Consider the following 13042-nt stretch of genomic DNA (forward strand, 5'->3'; position numbering starts at 1 on the left):
CTACTTTACAGAAGAAAAAATTTTTTTCAAAGGAGTCTTAATCTTGCAAAACCCTACTATTAGAGGGGTCCTTTCTGTCTTGTAATCATGTAAACAAGGGCTGCTCAGCTCAGTAAAGGTTGTAAGAAAGTGGAATGGAATTTTAAAATTCATTAACAGCTGCTCCATACTCTGTAAGTTACTTGCTTGTGACTGAATTTTTGGCTATATGTATGCATCTTGGGGGGTGATATTTATTCTGTGTCTGTTTTTCCTTACACTTCTCATTCCTTGCCATCTTCTAGGCACATTCAACCCCTACTCTGCTGATCCACTTCCTGCAAGTCCCAAAAAGCAGTTTATTCTGAAAATCATCAGTGGACAGCAGCTACCTAAGCCTCCTGACTCAATGTTAGGAGACAGAGGAGAGGTAAGATGCTCTGATACCAACAAATGCTTCCATGAGAGGTCCTGGAGTGACATGGCAGCGTGTGACTCAAAGAAGCTTCCTCCTTATTTAAATACACCAATAACTTCAGATATTGCCAAGCTTTTGGTCACTAAATACTAACACTTTCCCACAGAGTCTGTATCCTACACATGATGTTTAAGAACTAATTTGTTTTGTATTTTGAGGGTGACTTCACTTTGAAAATTAGTCATAGCTGGCCATAGCTCTTGAGAGTACAAACCATACATGAACTTACACTTCATGAAGCCATTTCCCATGGTTGTGCTGCTTGAAAATTCATGTGAATCAAAGGTTTTTGAATTCTCATGTGCATTTAAATTAACTCTCTGCATGAATTTCCTTAAAAATTGACCTTCACTTGTATCATTGGCTTGCTTTTAAAATGCTTTTCTTTTTTTTTTTTTTTTTTTAAATAGATAATAGATCCCTTTGTTGAGGTGGAAATTATTGGGTTACCTGTTGACTGCTGTAAAGATCAAACCAGGGTGGTTGACGACAATGGTAAGATAATCTAGATCATTTTCTCTTCGATTTCCTCTTCTATTTCCTCTTCTTAGAGTAAAATATTAAGTAATTATAAATGATTCAGTATCTGTTATTACTTTCTAAATTGCAAAGCTTCTTACCTTATGAAATCAAATGATTGTATTTTAACAAATTAATTCTGCTTTCTAGATAGAATTTCTGGTACAGGGAGACAGACAAGCAAGAGGTGAAGGACAAGAACTGTTCAACACAATAGCTTTCTCCTGGATTGTTCTTAAATCTCCTTTATGTAGAAGTTCCAAATATTTTTTTTTATTTATATAAAATACATATATAACTTCAAATGAAATGAAAACAAATCATGTCCTAGGCAGTTTAACTGCCACCTCAGCCTTCATGGGAAGGAGATGAATAACAGAGTGGGATAGTCTGTCGCAGCAGTAGAAGTGGCCATCGGTTCTCATTGGCAGTTGCAAAACCGTGGGGAAAAAAGGGAGTAGTTCCTGTTTGTTTTGGTCTATCTTTAGCCTACCATAGTTCTGCAAAACAACAGCTTGCCTTGGTATCCCTGCCAGCTGCCCTACCAGAACCATTTTGTTTGTAAAAGCAGTCCAAGAGACAGATCTCTCACTTTTAATTACTTACATAATGGAGATTGCGAGCATCTAGATCTAGATGAGCAATAAGTAATGAGTATTCATTTGTGTATTTGGTCTGCTTGTTTCTTATGCCTCTTGCTATGCATCATGAAAATTGAGGCTAGAGCTTGCTATGGACTTGTTTCTAAAATTTCTGTTTGTTTTACAGGGTTTAATCCTGTTTGGGAGGAAACACTCACTTTTACCATCCACATGCCTGAAATGGCTTTGGTGCGATTTCTTGTTTGGGACCACGACCCTATTGGGCGAGACTTTGTTGGACAAAGAACTCTGGCCTTTAGCAGTCTTGTGCCTGGTTAGTCCCACTGTTTTCCTTGACTTAGAGATCTAACTGAAGAACAAGCACCTTTGAACTTAAATTTGAAGATGAGGTTATCAACATAGGATATATGCCTGTATCTCTGAGACTTCATGTATGAGCTCGGACAATTCTCCTGGTATCTTAGGGTGGTATATTCACCGCTACTTGAAGGAGCTTGGGTGTCTGTGCTTTTGGGAAATTGCTACTGGTGTCTTATTTATAACTTGCGCTGGGGGGCTTGGAAAGCCTGTGAGAACATAAGTTTTACTAAAGGCATAAGGTGGCTTACTGTATGTATTTCACTTCTATAGACAGTCATTGCCAGTCATGCAAAAAATGCAAACTCTTGATGATTTGTGGTGCAATATTTCTGTTTTACTAGGTTATCGTCATGTGTATTTAGAAGGACTGACAGAAGCATCCATATTTGTTCATATAACCATTAATGAGATCTATGGAAAGGTAGGTATACCTGGAAATTTACATCTCATGACTTTTTTTGTTTTAATTCTTCTGATAAAAATGGATTTAAATGTACCACAGAACCTCACAGGATTTGTGTGGTTTCTAAATGATTCTTACAGCTTAGGTTCATGGCATTTTGTACACTGGATTAGCAGTACCTAGCTCTCTCTGGCACTGGTCAGTAATAAAGTTTAACAAATTATTCAGATCATACAGCAATGAAAAAGCACAATGTCTGATTCTCTATTGCCCTCAACTTGATGTCTTCATTTATACTAATATCTGCGTAGGTACCTACATACTCTGCTAAGCATCAGCATGCTGAAGGAAGTAAACTGCAATTCCTTATAGTGTTTTCTCTGAGGAGCACTGAGCCAGGGCACCCATTCACAGCACACCCATGTCCAGTAAAACACTTGGCTCTCTCCAGCTGAGATACCACAATAACAGCGCAGACACGCTTCTGTCGGAGTGCTCAGGAAGCAGAAGGATGTAGCTCATAGCATGGGGGGGGGTTCTTTGCAGGTGATCAGCAAGGAAAGTATAACATACTGTTAGCCTAGTCTTAGTACGTAGTCTTATGAATGTTCTTACTGTTAGCACCTAATAATTATCACATCTAGATACAGTAAGTATATTTCTTCAGTGTGTTTGAACTAATTTTATTTTAGTAGTAAATGTTGAAGAACTGTAACTGCACCAGAACATGGTATTTGACAAGCTATTTTTAGCAGCTAATTTAAGCTTTAAATCTTTTAGGTTTTAGTGCATACATTTTGCTTTTCTGCAAGATTGCCAAGGAAAGCTCAGTGGAACCCAAGGAAAGCTCGGTGGAACAGAGATAGAAAATAATGTAGACAAGGCCTAGGGGCCGAGATTTGGTATAGTCCAGATCCTCACTTAACTCCACTACCTTTATCCTCACTGATCCCATTATATCACTGAATGATCTAATGAAGGCTCTGTGAACTGCTTAGGTGTCTGTCTCGCTCTTGGCATCCTTGTCTCAGGACAGGGACCAGTGTTTCAATGTACTCATCTGCTCTTGCCTCCGCAAGTGTTCCTTCTGCCAGGGGGGACAGCAGTGAGGTGGTGAAGGGAACGGCACTGCCTGTGCCCAACTCATGCAAGTTCTGTGCACAAAGACAAGGCTTTAGTACTCAAGGTAGACTTCGTTACTCCTAAGTCAGTGTAAAAAGAAAAGCAGTAGTAAACATCTTGGAATGCATCTGCAATATATACCTAAATCTGTCTGCATCTGGGTACGTGTGTGAAATTGCACGCAGTTTTGGTGATAGTCTGTAGGGGAGCCTGCTTGGCTATTGCTCTTGGCTCATGTGCTCTTCAAAGAATAGTCAAGAAGAATAGTAGAGAGTAGCTTCATAGGGAAGACAAATGATGATAAAAGGAGGGGGGGGAAATAAAAGACCCATTGAGATTCGATCTCTGTATCACTTAGTCTAGTCATCTAATGCTTGCCTTAATGATGGGCTGTATTATTGTTTCTGATGTATAAACAAAGACTGAATGCCCATTTGTATCCTTATAAGTGAGGATATCTGGTCACGTTTCTGAGAGACTTGACATTAGACTAATAAATAGTTTTCAATTATTTGCTGTAGAGGGGTTCTATTTACAGCTGATGTACTATTACCTTATTTGCTTGTATCACAGTCTTGAAAACATTAGCCAAATGTATTTGCATTTTTTTGCCTTTCAGTGGAGCCCTTTAATCCTCAATCCCAGTTACACAATATTGCACTTTCTAGGAGCCACAAAGGTAGACTTCATTAGCATGCACTTTGCACTTGCTGGGCACAGATTTTTCGAATGGTTCCTAATCGCATGATCTGCAACTACCAAACTTACATCATTCTTCATTCAGACTCTGAAACATTTGAATATTGCTTTGATGAAGCCCATGCATAAAACTCCTTAATGCGTAGCCTGTCACTGCAGTACACTTCTTACAGTCTTGTCATCTCTGATTAGGAGACTTTGAGCAAACTTCGCTTGTAATTGTGGCAGGCTGCCATCCTAATGAGGAGAAATAGAGACATGCATGAATTCATGGAGACCTACGCTGATAGTTCCTTGGTCAGAGTAGATGTGAATCGCTTGGTGTGAATTTTTGCTTTGCTGCATTTTTAACTTTGTCTTCATCATTCATAAATACTCAGAAAGCAGCCCTTTTTGTTGTTCTCATTTTATAATAGTCTGAACTCACTCAAAACTGTGGTTATTCTTGTCCTTTCAGAATAAGCAGCTGATAGGACTCAGGGGGTTGTTTAACAAGAACCCTAAGCACAATTCTGCTGAAACCAGCGGGCACTATGTACGGAAGCGATCTATTGGTGATCGAATTCTCCGGCGCACAGCCAGTGCACCAGCAAAAGGTAGAAAGAAAAGTAAGATGGGTTTTCTGGAAGCTACTGAAATTAAAGACAGTGCATCTGAACCAATAGACTTGAAAGACAAAGAAGGAGTTGTAAGGCGTACAAGCCGGAGTTTGCAAGCCCGTCCTGCTTCTATGCCTGTGGACAAATATCTTCTGGTAGGACTGCCGTGCCCAGAAGATGAAACTGCCCAAGATGCCAAAGGAAAAGAAAATGCATCTGGTAAGATGCTTCCAAAATCACTTTTGAATGTAGTAGAGTCAAAATAGTCTATCAAAAGGCTTAGTTCTGCAGTCCCTATGCAAATAGTTTTATTCAACTGAAATAAGAGTTACTGGGCAAAATTACATATGCTTAAGTTTGCAGTGTTTTAACAGCTCCTTGAACTCTTTGATAGGTGACACCCTGGAAAGCTGTGTATGCTCCAAACTAGGCAAATGAATTACAATAATTTCTGGAAGTGCTCTTAGAAGGACACTTGCCAAATTTCTTTCTGTAATTTAAGAACCAACCTTCAATTACGCTTCATCAATTTCTGGTGTGCTACTGTCCATTTACTTATGAAAACAGAGCTGCTGGCATGGTGGGTTTTCTCTCCCCGTTTTCAAGGAGGAAGAACAGCATGCAGCATATGTTTTTGGAAATAGTGTGTGTAAAGACTAATGCAGACTTTCAAGTAGATGTAAAAGGGGTAAAAGTAGGTCAAACTTTGTATCCAACAGTCTTGATATTCTCCTCTTAACCTAGGTTACTTAATTTGATTGATTTATATGGAAAGCATGTGTTGAGGAGAAAACTTCCGTCTTACATTATTGATACACAATACAATTTAATTCTTAAAATAGCTTTTTTTCTAAGTGTATTCAGCAATAATAGTCCTGGTTTTGAAATCCATTTATTCCCATGACTACAGCAAAGTTAGTGCTTGACCTGCCTAATACTGGATTTACTGGAATATTTATATAAGTCAAGGAAGCTTTGAATACAACGGCTGTAATTCATTAGACCTGCTGTCGCCACTCTGAGCTTGTCCCTAGTCTAGGGCGTCTACACTGCTTTTTGGGGTTGTTTTTTGCTTGTTTGGGAAGAGTGTGTGCACTCATCCAGGCTGTCCCCACGAGGCTGCAGGGCTAGCCAGATCCTCAGCTTCTGGTCAGTTCTGACGGCGCAGCGTTTCTGCAGTTAGTCCCGCAGGGCTCTTCCTCAGCTGGCAGAGGACAGCCAGACGCACCGTCTGCCTTCCTTGGTAAGGTGCAGAGAGCACACAGAGAACCTCTCTTGGCTGGGAGGGTGATGGAAATGCTGCTCTGCTCTGGGTATTCTCAGCTGCGGAGCAGCAGCTTCCACCAACCACAGGAGCCACCCTAAAACAGGAGAAGTACCGGGCACAGATGAGAGTGTGTTGTTAAGCCACCTTTGTTCTTCTTGCCCATATTAGTGGCTTTGAAGGAACAGATAATCTGGATATCATCTTGTAAAAGTTACTTAGGAGAAACAGCAAGCAAAATCCAACCAATTATTTTTCTACCACCCTGAGAAGAAACTGTAGACAGGAAAAAGGACATTCCTAGTAAAGGAAGTTAATTCCGAAATGCTGGATTTTAAATTGAAAGCTAAGCCTGTGAAGATGATACAGCTCAGCCATTCGTTGCAACAAATTTAATCATTTCTTAGACATTTCTTCCGAAAGATGCTACAAAGACACAAAATTGTTTTAGAAGAAACTCCCACACTTTTTGGAGGTCACAGGTATTCACTTATAGCAAAATAACCTTTGCAGAAAGCACAGGCCCTGGTGAGATGACTTAAAAAGCTGTCACAGGGAATTAATCCTGCCTCTTCTCACTATGAGAGGACTAGATCCTGTCCGTCAGAGTTCTTCTGTAGGCCTTGCTCTGTAGCCCCTATGGAGGAGGACTAGCCACCTTAGACATAAAGAAATGAGACATGAAGATGACGAAATTCCAGATGGAGTCCTCTCCTGTCCCCGAGGGACCTTCTCCCTTCCCTGTGCTGCAGGGCCATCCGTGGCTTAGTGGTAGACATAAAGAAAAGTAACTCAGCCCCCCCGCCCCCCACCTTGGCTGGAATTATGCCAAGTGGACAGTGCGTGGTCCACTTTCTCCTCTGTGCTTTATAGAAAAAAAAATCTGTAAATCAAAGAAATGTACATCTCTTCCATCTTTATGTGGGAACGCTGGAAAGCTTGGGGAACTTTTCAGATTTTGGAGATCAGCCTTTAATGCCATCTTCATTAAAAATAGCTCTGACTGTACCAGGGGGGTTCAGTCACTGTTAATGAATGATCAGGGCTTCTCTTGTTTCTTCCTAGGGTACCTAATTTCTAGCAAATGTTAGAAACAGTATATATTATGCCAAGCTTACTTCTATAGTCCTTGCTTAATTAAAAGCTCTAAAGGAGTGAGTCATGGAGCTCGGATTTGGCATATAAAGACAAGTAAGAAGATTTGGTGGAGGAACTATCTAATGCATATTTTTCATGGAATTCAAAATCTTGCTCTCTTATGAATGCAGTACGCTGGTAGAAGATCAAAAATTAAATCCTTAAATTGTAACTTTTTACAGAAACTACATGTAAAAACACTGTCTGGAGTCCATCTACTTGATGCTTTTTACTCAGCTCTTTTAAGCATGCATCTTGTTTCACAGTATTATGGTTTTTAACAGAGCTGTTTTGTTCTGTCTTTATTGCCATGCTTCTTTATAGTACAAATCTGAATAGGAACACAGCTGAAGGTAATACCATGTGCAAGCTATGATATGGTACCTCATTAACATTATTTGCAACAAATATTACATCACATACTTGATGTAATAGACATTCAAAGGAAGTTTCAATGAAGTGCCTGCAGTTGTATTTTTCCATTTATTCATATCACACAGATAATTTGTACTAAACCTGCACAACCCCATAATTAAGTTCTGTCACAACTGTACCTAATTTTGCATTCTCCATTTGTCTGTCTAAGGACAAAATAGTTGTAAAAGAAACAGAACACAATATTGTGTGCAACTAATATGTTTCTTATTTAATTTAGCCAACAGTGATGACAATACAAATGAGAAGGAAACAAACTTGAAGGAATCTGTTTTTCCATGTTCTGAGAAAACAGCAAATACTTCAAATTTGGCATCTCAATTTAAGAAGGAGAATGACCAGAAGGAGACCACAATTGACTCTTTAGTACCACCTCTCCAGGAGCAACCTGAAAACTTAGTTTTTGCAAGTGTTGTAGCTGAAACAAATCACCTCATAGACTATCAGGATAACAATCTTTCTGATAAAACTGTCCCTCTAATGCAGGGCTCTGGTTTTGAGATTTCCACAGAAAAAACAAATGACAAAAACTGTGCAGACAATAAAAAGGAAGATGACACAAAGGGGTCTAAGGAGGAGAAAATAACTCTTGTGGGGACTTCCCTTTCTCAAAAAGTAGAGATGGAAAATCACAAATATGACATCATCAAGAAAAGCACAGCAGCACCTCTTTCTGTGACAGATACTTCTTCTACCATTTGCTCTGATGTTCCTGATTTGCACTCCACTTTAACCATGCAAGACAGTGACATTTCTCGCCTTATAGATGAAGTTTCTCTAGCAAATGAGAGCGAGATGGATAGCGCCGTCTCAGCTCTGATCGGACAGTTTGATGTCACAGATGACCAAACTGATCTTACCGCGGTCTCAAGCCTCCATGGTGCTAGCAGCCAGACCTTCAGTGTGATGGCTACACACCCACACGTGCTTACTGCAGATCTTAACAGTCCCTGTAAGCACAACTTTACTACCACAAAATCCATCAAGTCCCCTTTATTCTCAACTCCAGATACTACCATGTTCTCCAGTCCTGAGACTGCAGAGTATTCTGTGTACACAATTATCCATGAGGCAACTCTTACACCAGCTTCTGAATGTAAGACCCACAGTGAATTAGTTTGCAAGAAAAAGTTAAACAGTATAGAAAATAACTTGCCTAGCTGTCCCTGTCCTTCACCTCTCTCTTTGCTAAATGCAAATCCCAAAAGAAAATGTGGAACAAGCTGGGAAGCCCCTAAATCTGCCAGTTCTTTTGCTTCCAATAGCCTCATCTTTGAGGAGACACTTGTTGACCCTCCCACTGGTGAAAATTCAGAAAGCAGCAGTCTTGTAGAAGTAGATGGGGATTCTCAAGAGCTCTTGGTAACTGCATGTGAGTACAAAAGGGAAGACATGAGCCAGATGGCTTCCCCTTTGAAACTGAGGCAAAAGCAGGACACTGGGCATGGTGGTGGGAGGACCTCTGGGAATAGCGCAACTGTTGAGCTCTGTGCTCCTGCCCTGGACCGCTCGGATAACTTCAGGACTGCAGGGAGCCAGCTCCCTTTTCCAGCGTGTGAAAATGTCGGCTTTTTGTATCATCATCGTTCAGATAGGCAGGAAAATGTAATGTGTACCTCCGAGAGATCCCAGCTCAACATACACTCACCGGTGCTCAAAAATGCTTTGGCTTTCCCACCTCCTTCAGCCATCAAGCAGACTAGTCCTTGCAAATCTAAGAGTCTTGGTGACTTGACATCAGAGGATATTTCCTGCAATTTTGAAAGTAAGTATCAGTACATAAGTAGGAGCTTTATCTCATCAGGCATGAGAGACAAGAAACTTGCTGCTATGAAGAATATGAGACCACATTCTACGGACGCTCTGACGGAACAGCTGAGGAAGCTGGTGTCCCTGGACCAGGAGGACAGCTGTCAAATGCTCTACTCCAGGCAGATTGATGAAGACTGCCCAAAAGCGCTGGTCAGAAAACTCTCCTCCAGAAGCCAGAGCAGAGTGCGGAATATAGCCAGCCGTGCCAAGGAGAGGCAGGAGGCTGCCAGCAAGCAAAAATCTTCTAACGCAAGTAGCATAGCAGGGGTCGTCCTTCGGAACAAGCCCTCGGCATCTCCTCACGTTATCAACAGGCATTCAACAGGCTCGTACATAGCCAGGTACCTGAATGGCTTCCCTGGGGAGGACGTGGAGGGCCGAGGAATACCGGAGGGCGCGTGCGCTGCTTTGCACTATGGCTGTAGCGACCGGTTGTATACACACGATTCTGTTCTGCAGCTGGAAGCCAATAGTGATGACAAGCCTGAAATTTATTTCCTGCTGAGACTGTAGATTGTATAAATGTACATCTTCAATGTTTACAAACTCATTGAAATGAAGGATTTTTAGCAAGAAATTCTGTTTTGAGGGTTTAAATTATTTAGAAATGCAATTTCATGCTAGTGATTCAGTCATGATTTAACGTGCCCTTTCCTGTCAAAGCTTATGTAAATAGAAACCATGTTCCATCCTTATGTATGTATTACTTTGATTTAGAAATTATGAAGTGAAGTAGTCTGGGGACTATTTGCATGCAGTAAGCATTTGTAGCATTTTGTATTTGTAATGCATGTCATTTTTAAGTCGAGCACATCTGTGCTCAAAAGCCTAACGTTGCAACGAATACAATAGTATTCTGTTTTCCTGATGTCCTATCCTGCTGTTTGGAAAAACATTTTTAGTGATCACTTTTGGCCTTTCGTGCAAATTCTGCTACGCATAGTGCTTTGTTATTGATAACGTCCTTGGGGTTGGACTGCTGACTAGGACTCATTCTGCCCAACAGGCAGCAGTCTCAGAGTGGGACCCTTCATTAGCATCGCTGTTTTCACCCTGACTTGTACTTAATTGTTAATATTAATTTTATCATGTTTCCATGTATGAACTATGATTCTACAGCAAATGGTTTGTAGAATTAGGGTTAGTCCAAATTTGTGAGTACTATGAGTAATTTGTCTTCTGCCCGCTCTATGAAGTATAATAACGGTTGTCTTCCTTTTTGGTCACTGTGAGTGCTCGTTTCAGGACAGAGTGGAATGTGGGAGTAATTCTGCATTTATGAGTGGAAAACACTTAATTTCCGCATATTTTGTTACGTATTTTTGTTATTGGTTATGTGCGTAGCTTCAGTACAGTAGCAGATCTGTTTTCTGTATATTTGTAATTTTATTGCTAAATTGTTGACAGTCAGTGGATTACTTAAAGCTGACATGATAGAGTAACTATTTTGACTGTCCATCGTTGTCTTTTTCTACGAATGCTGAAAGTGAATTGAGTGAGTAATCTCCAACAGCTGAAGCTTCCCTGTAGGGAACAACATAGCTTTATTTTTGTTTTAAGATATTCTTTGCCTTCGCTGTAAGTTTTTTCTTATATGTAAAAGGCATACCTTTTACCTCTTTCTTTTGTAATGCAGAGTATTATTATTCTTGAAAACATCATTAAAATGGATTTTTAAGCACTTGGTTACATGTTTACTGAAACCGTAGCAAATACAATTATGCTTAAACTAACAGTAGTTAGTAATTGCAGACATCTGTCTTGTCATGAGCTTACAGTAAGGTTTCAGAAAGAAAAAAAAAATCCATCATTTCACATGGTGGTAATGGTTCTTAGCTAGAAATCTGCAGCTGAACTCTTTCTCTTTTCTCGATAGGAAGCCATGTTTATTAAGTACGTCTAACTGCCTGCATATTCCCATTTTGTTCCATTAAGGGTCTAACAGATGCAACTGGCTGTTGTTTCAATCACTTGGGAGAGAACAGTGTATTTTCTAAATAAAAAGCATTTTTCCATAGAGGAACAGAATCAGATATTGGATTAATCCCTTAAGCTTTGGACCTGAATTTCTACCCCAGTACTTGTGGTACGATTTGGAAGGTGTGATTGAAGCCATCTCTAACTTCAGGGAAGTTCAGAAGCTCTGTGCCTTGCAGTGTCACGTACTTTCTGAGGAAGAGATGGTTTCAACTTTCGACTTGCCTCTGTAGCTTGTCTGCTGTGGTAGTTCAGAGACTGTTTCCAAGTGAAGGAGTGGATGTGTGCAGGCTGTGGTCCGCTCAGTGGAATGCTGTGTGCCACGGATGCTCACACACTGTATCCAGATGCATTTATTTGTATTAGTAGAACCTATAAATTCTTTAGAAATAACTGCCATTGAAAGTGCCTTGTAATTAAGCAAATTATATGATCTCCATCGCAGGAGATGAAAAAACTAATCTTGACTTGAAGGTTGTTTCTAGCTTTAATTGGAATTAATTTAGAAAAACTGCACAGTGTGTGCAGGAGGTCAGAATAGATTATTACAGTGGTCTCTCATGATTTAATCTCTTATACTTTCCTCTTAATTTTAGCAGTTAATTCAGATGGGGACAGTTCTTCGTGTGAAAGTGAAATTTGAATAATGAAACACGGCAGGATTTCTACAGTGTAGACTCAAGCCAAAGGAAGATCTGTATTTTTTTCCTGTCTCACTGGGCTTAATGTTGTTTTTTCTGTCTCGCTGAGATTCAAATTATATTTTGTTTGCACAAGCTTCTTTGGTGGTGTAGCACTGGAGTGTGCCAAAACCTTCTAACTTCTCCATGTTGGAATACTCTGAGCCTGGAAGAACTTGAGTCAGAGCATTCAAGATGTTCAAAGGTCTTGTGATCTAGCACTGGTGAGAAGGCAAAGAGTACTTATGTCAACTGCCATTAATTTCTGTTCTTGAGTAATCTGTAGGGCAGTTTGTGAGCCTGGACATTGAAAACTGATTAAAAAATACTATTTTTATGTCTGTTTGCAAAAGTGATATTATAAGAGAAGTCTTCAGTCTGCAGAACTTTAATTTTGATAGGTTGTGTTCAGAAATGGATTTGGTCCTTAAATGTATGTATTCAGTGCGTGAAGAATGCATGACATCACAAGGGGTGAGTATAGGAGCATGAAGATGCCTGTGTTACCAGCTACATCTGCACAGAGAAGCTTGATGATGTGATGAAGTATTTTGAATATTGGAACCAAGCATTCTGTATAAAATGTTTGAATTGGAGAGGGGTCTAAGCCAGTCAGAGACATTATCTCTTGCTTTTACATTCATAATTATAAAAGAAAAAAAGATTAGTAGTAAACAAAGTACTAAAAAGTCAATGGTATTATTTTGCACATAAAATACATTTGGATTAAATTTAGTATTTTGTATTAAAGCAAGTGCACCAGGTGTCTTTACAAGATAACAATTTGACCATCTCTCTCTTAATTTACTAGAAATGGAGGGCTCTGGAAGGAAGAACTTGAGATCCAGAGGAGCAGAGTCCGTACTACCCTTGCAGAATAGGCAGGTGAAGAATACTCCCCAGGACTGACCTGCCTTCTGCTTTCCTGCCAGCTGGCGTAGGGTCCAGTCCAAGCGCAGTCCTGTTTCTCTTTGCA

General features: G+C 40.1%; 1 protein-coding gene across 1 annotated transcript in view; it reads left to right on the forward strand.

The window, feature by feature from the left end:
- The window catches only part of PLCH1 (phospholipase C eta 1), an 84862-nt gene extending 73756 nt beyond the window's left edge, over positions 1–11106 (forward strand). The window contains exons 18-24 of the mRNA XM_072867068.1: positions 285–409; positions 868–952; positions 1745–1891; positions 2280–2359; positions 4083–4142; positions 4620–4980; positions 7818–11106. Of these exons, the coding sequence (XP_072723169.1) occupies positions 285–409; positions 868–952; positions 1745–1891; positions 2280–2359; positions 4083–4142; positions 4620–4980; positions 7818–9922 (2963 nt within the window). The 3' untranslated portion in view covers positions 9923–11106. The remainder of the gene's footprint in view (positions 1–284; positions 410–867; positions 953–1744; positions 1892–2279; positions 2360–4082; positions 4143–4619; positions 4981–7817) is intronic.
- Positions 11107–13042: the final 1936 nt, after the last annotated feature.

The sequence above is a fragment of the Ciconia boyciana genome, chromosome 7, assembly GCF_034638445.1.
Source record: "Ciconia boyciana chromosome 7, ASM3463844v1, whole genome shotgun sequence".
NCBI lineage: Eukaryota > Metazoa > Chordata > Aves > Ciconiiformes > Ciconiidae > Ciconia > Ciconia boyciana.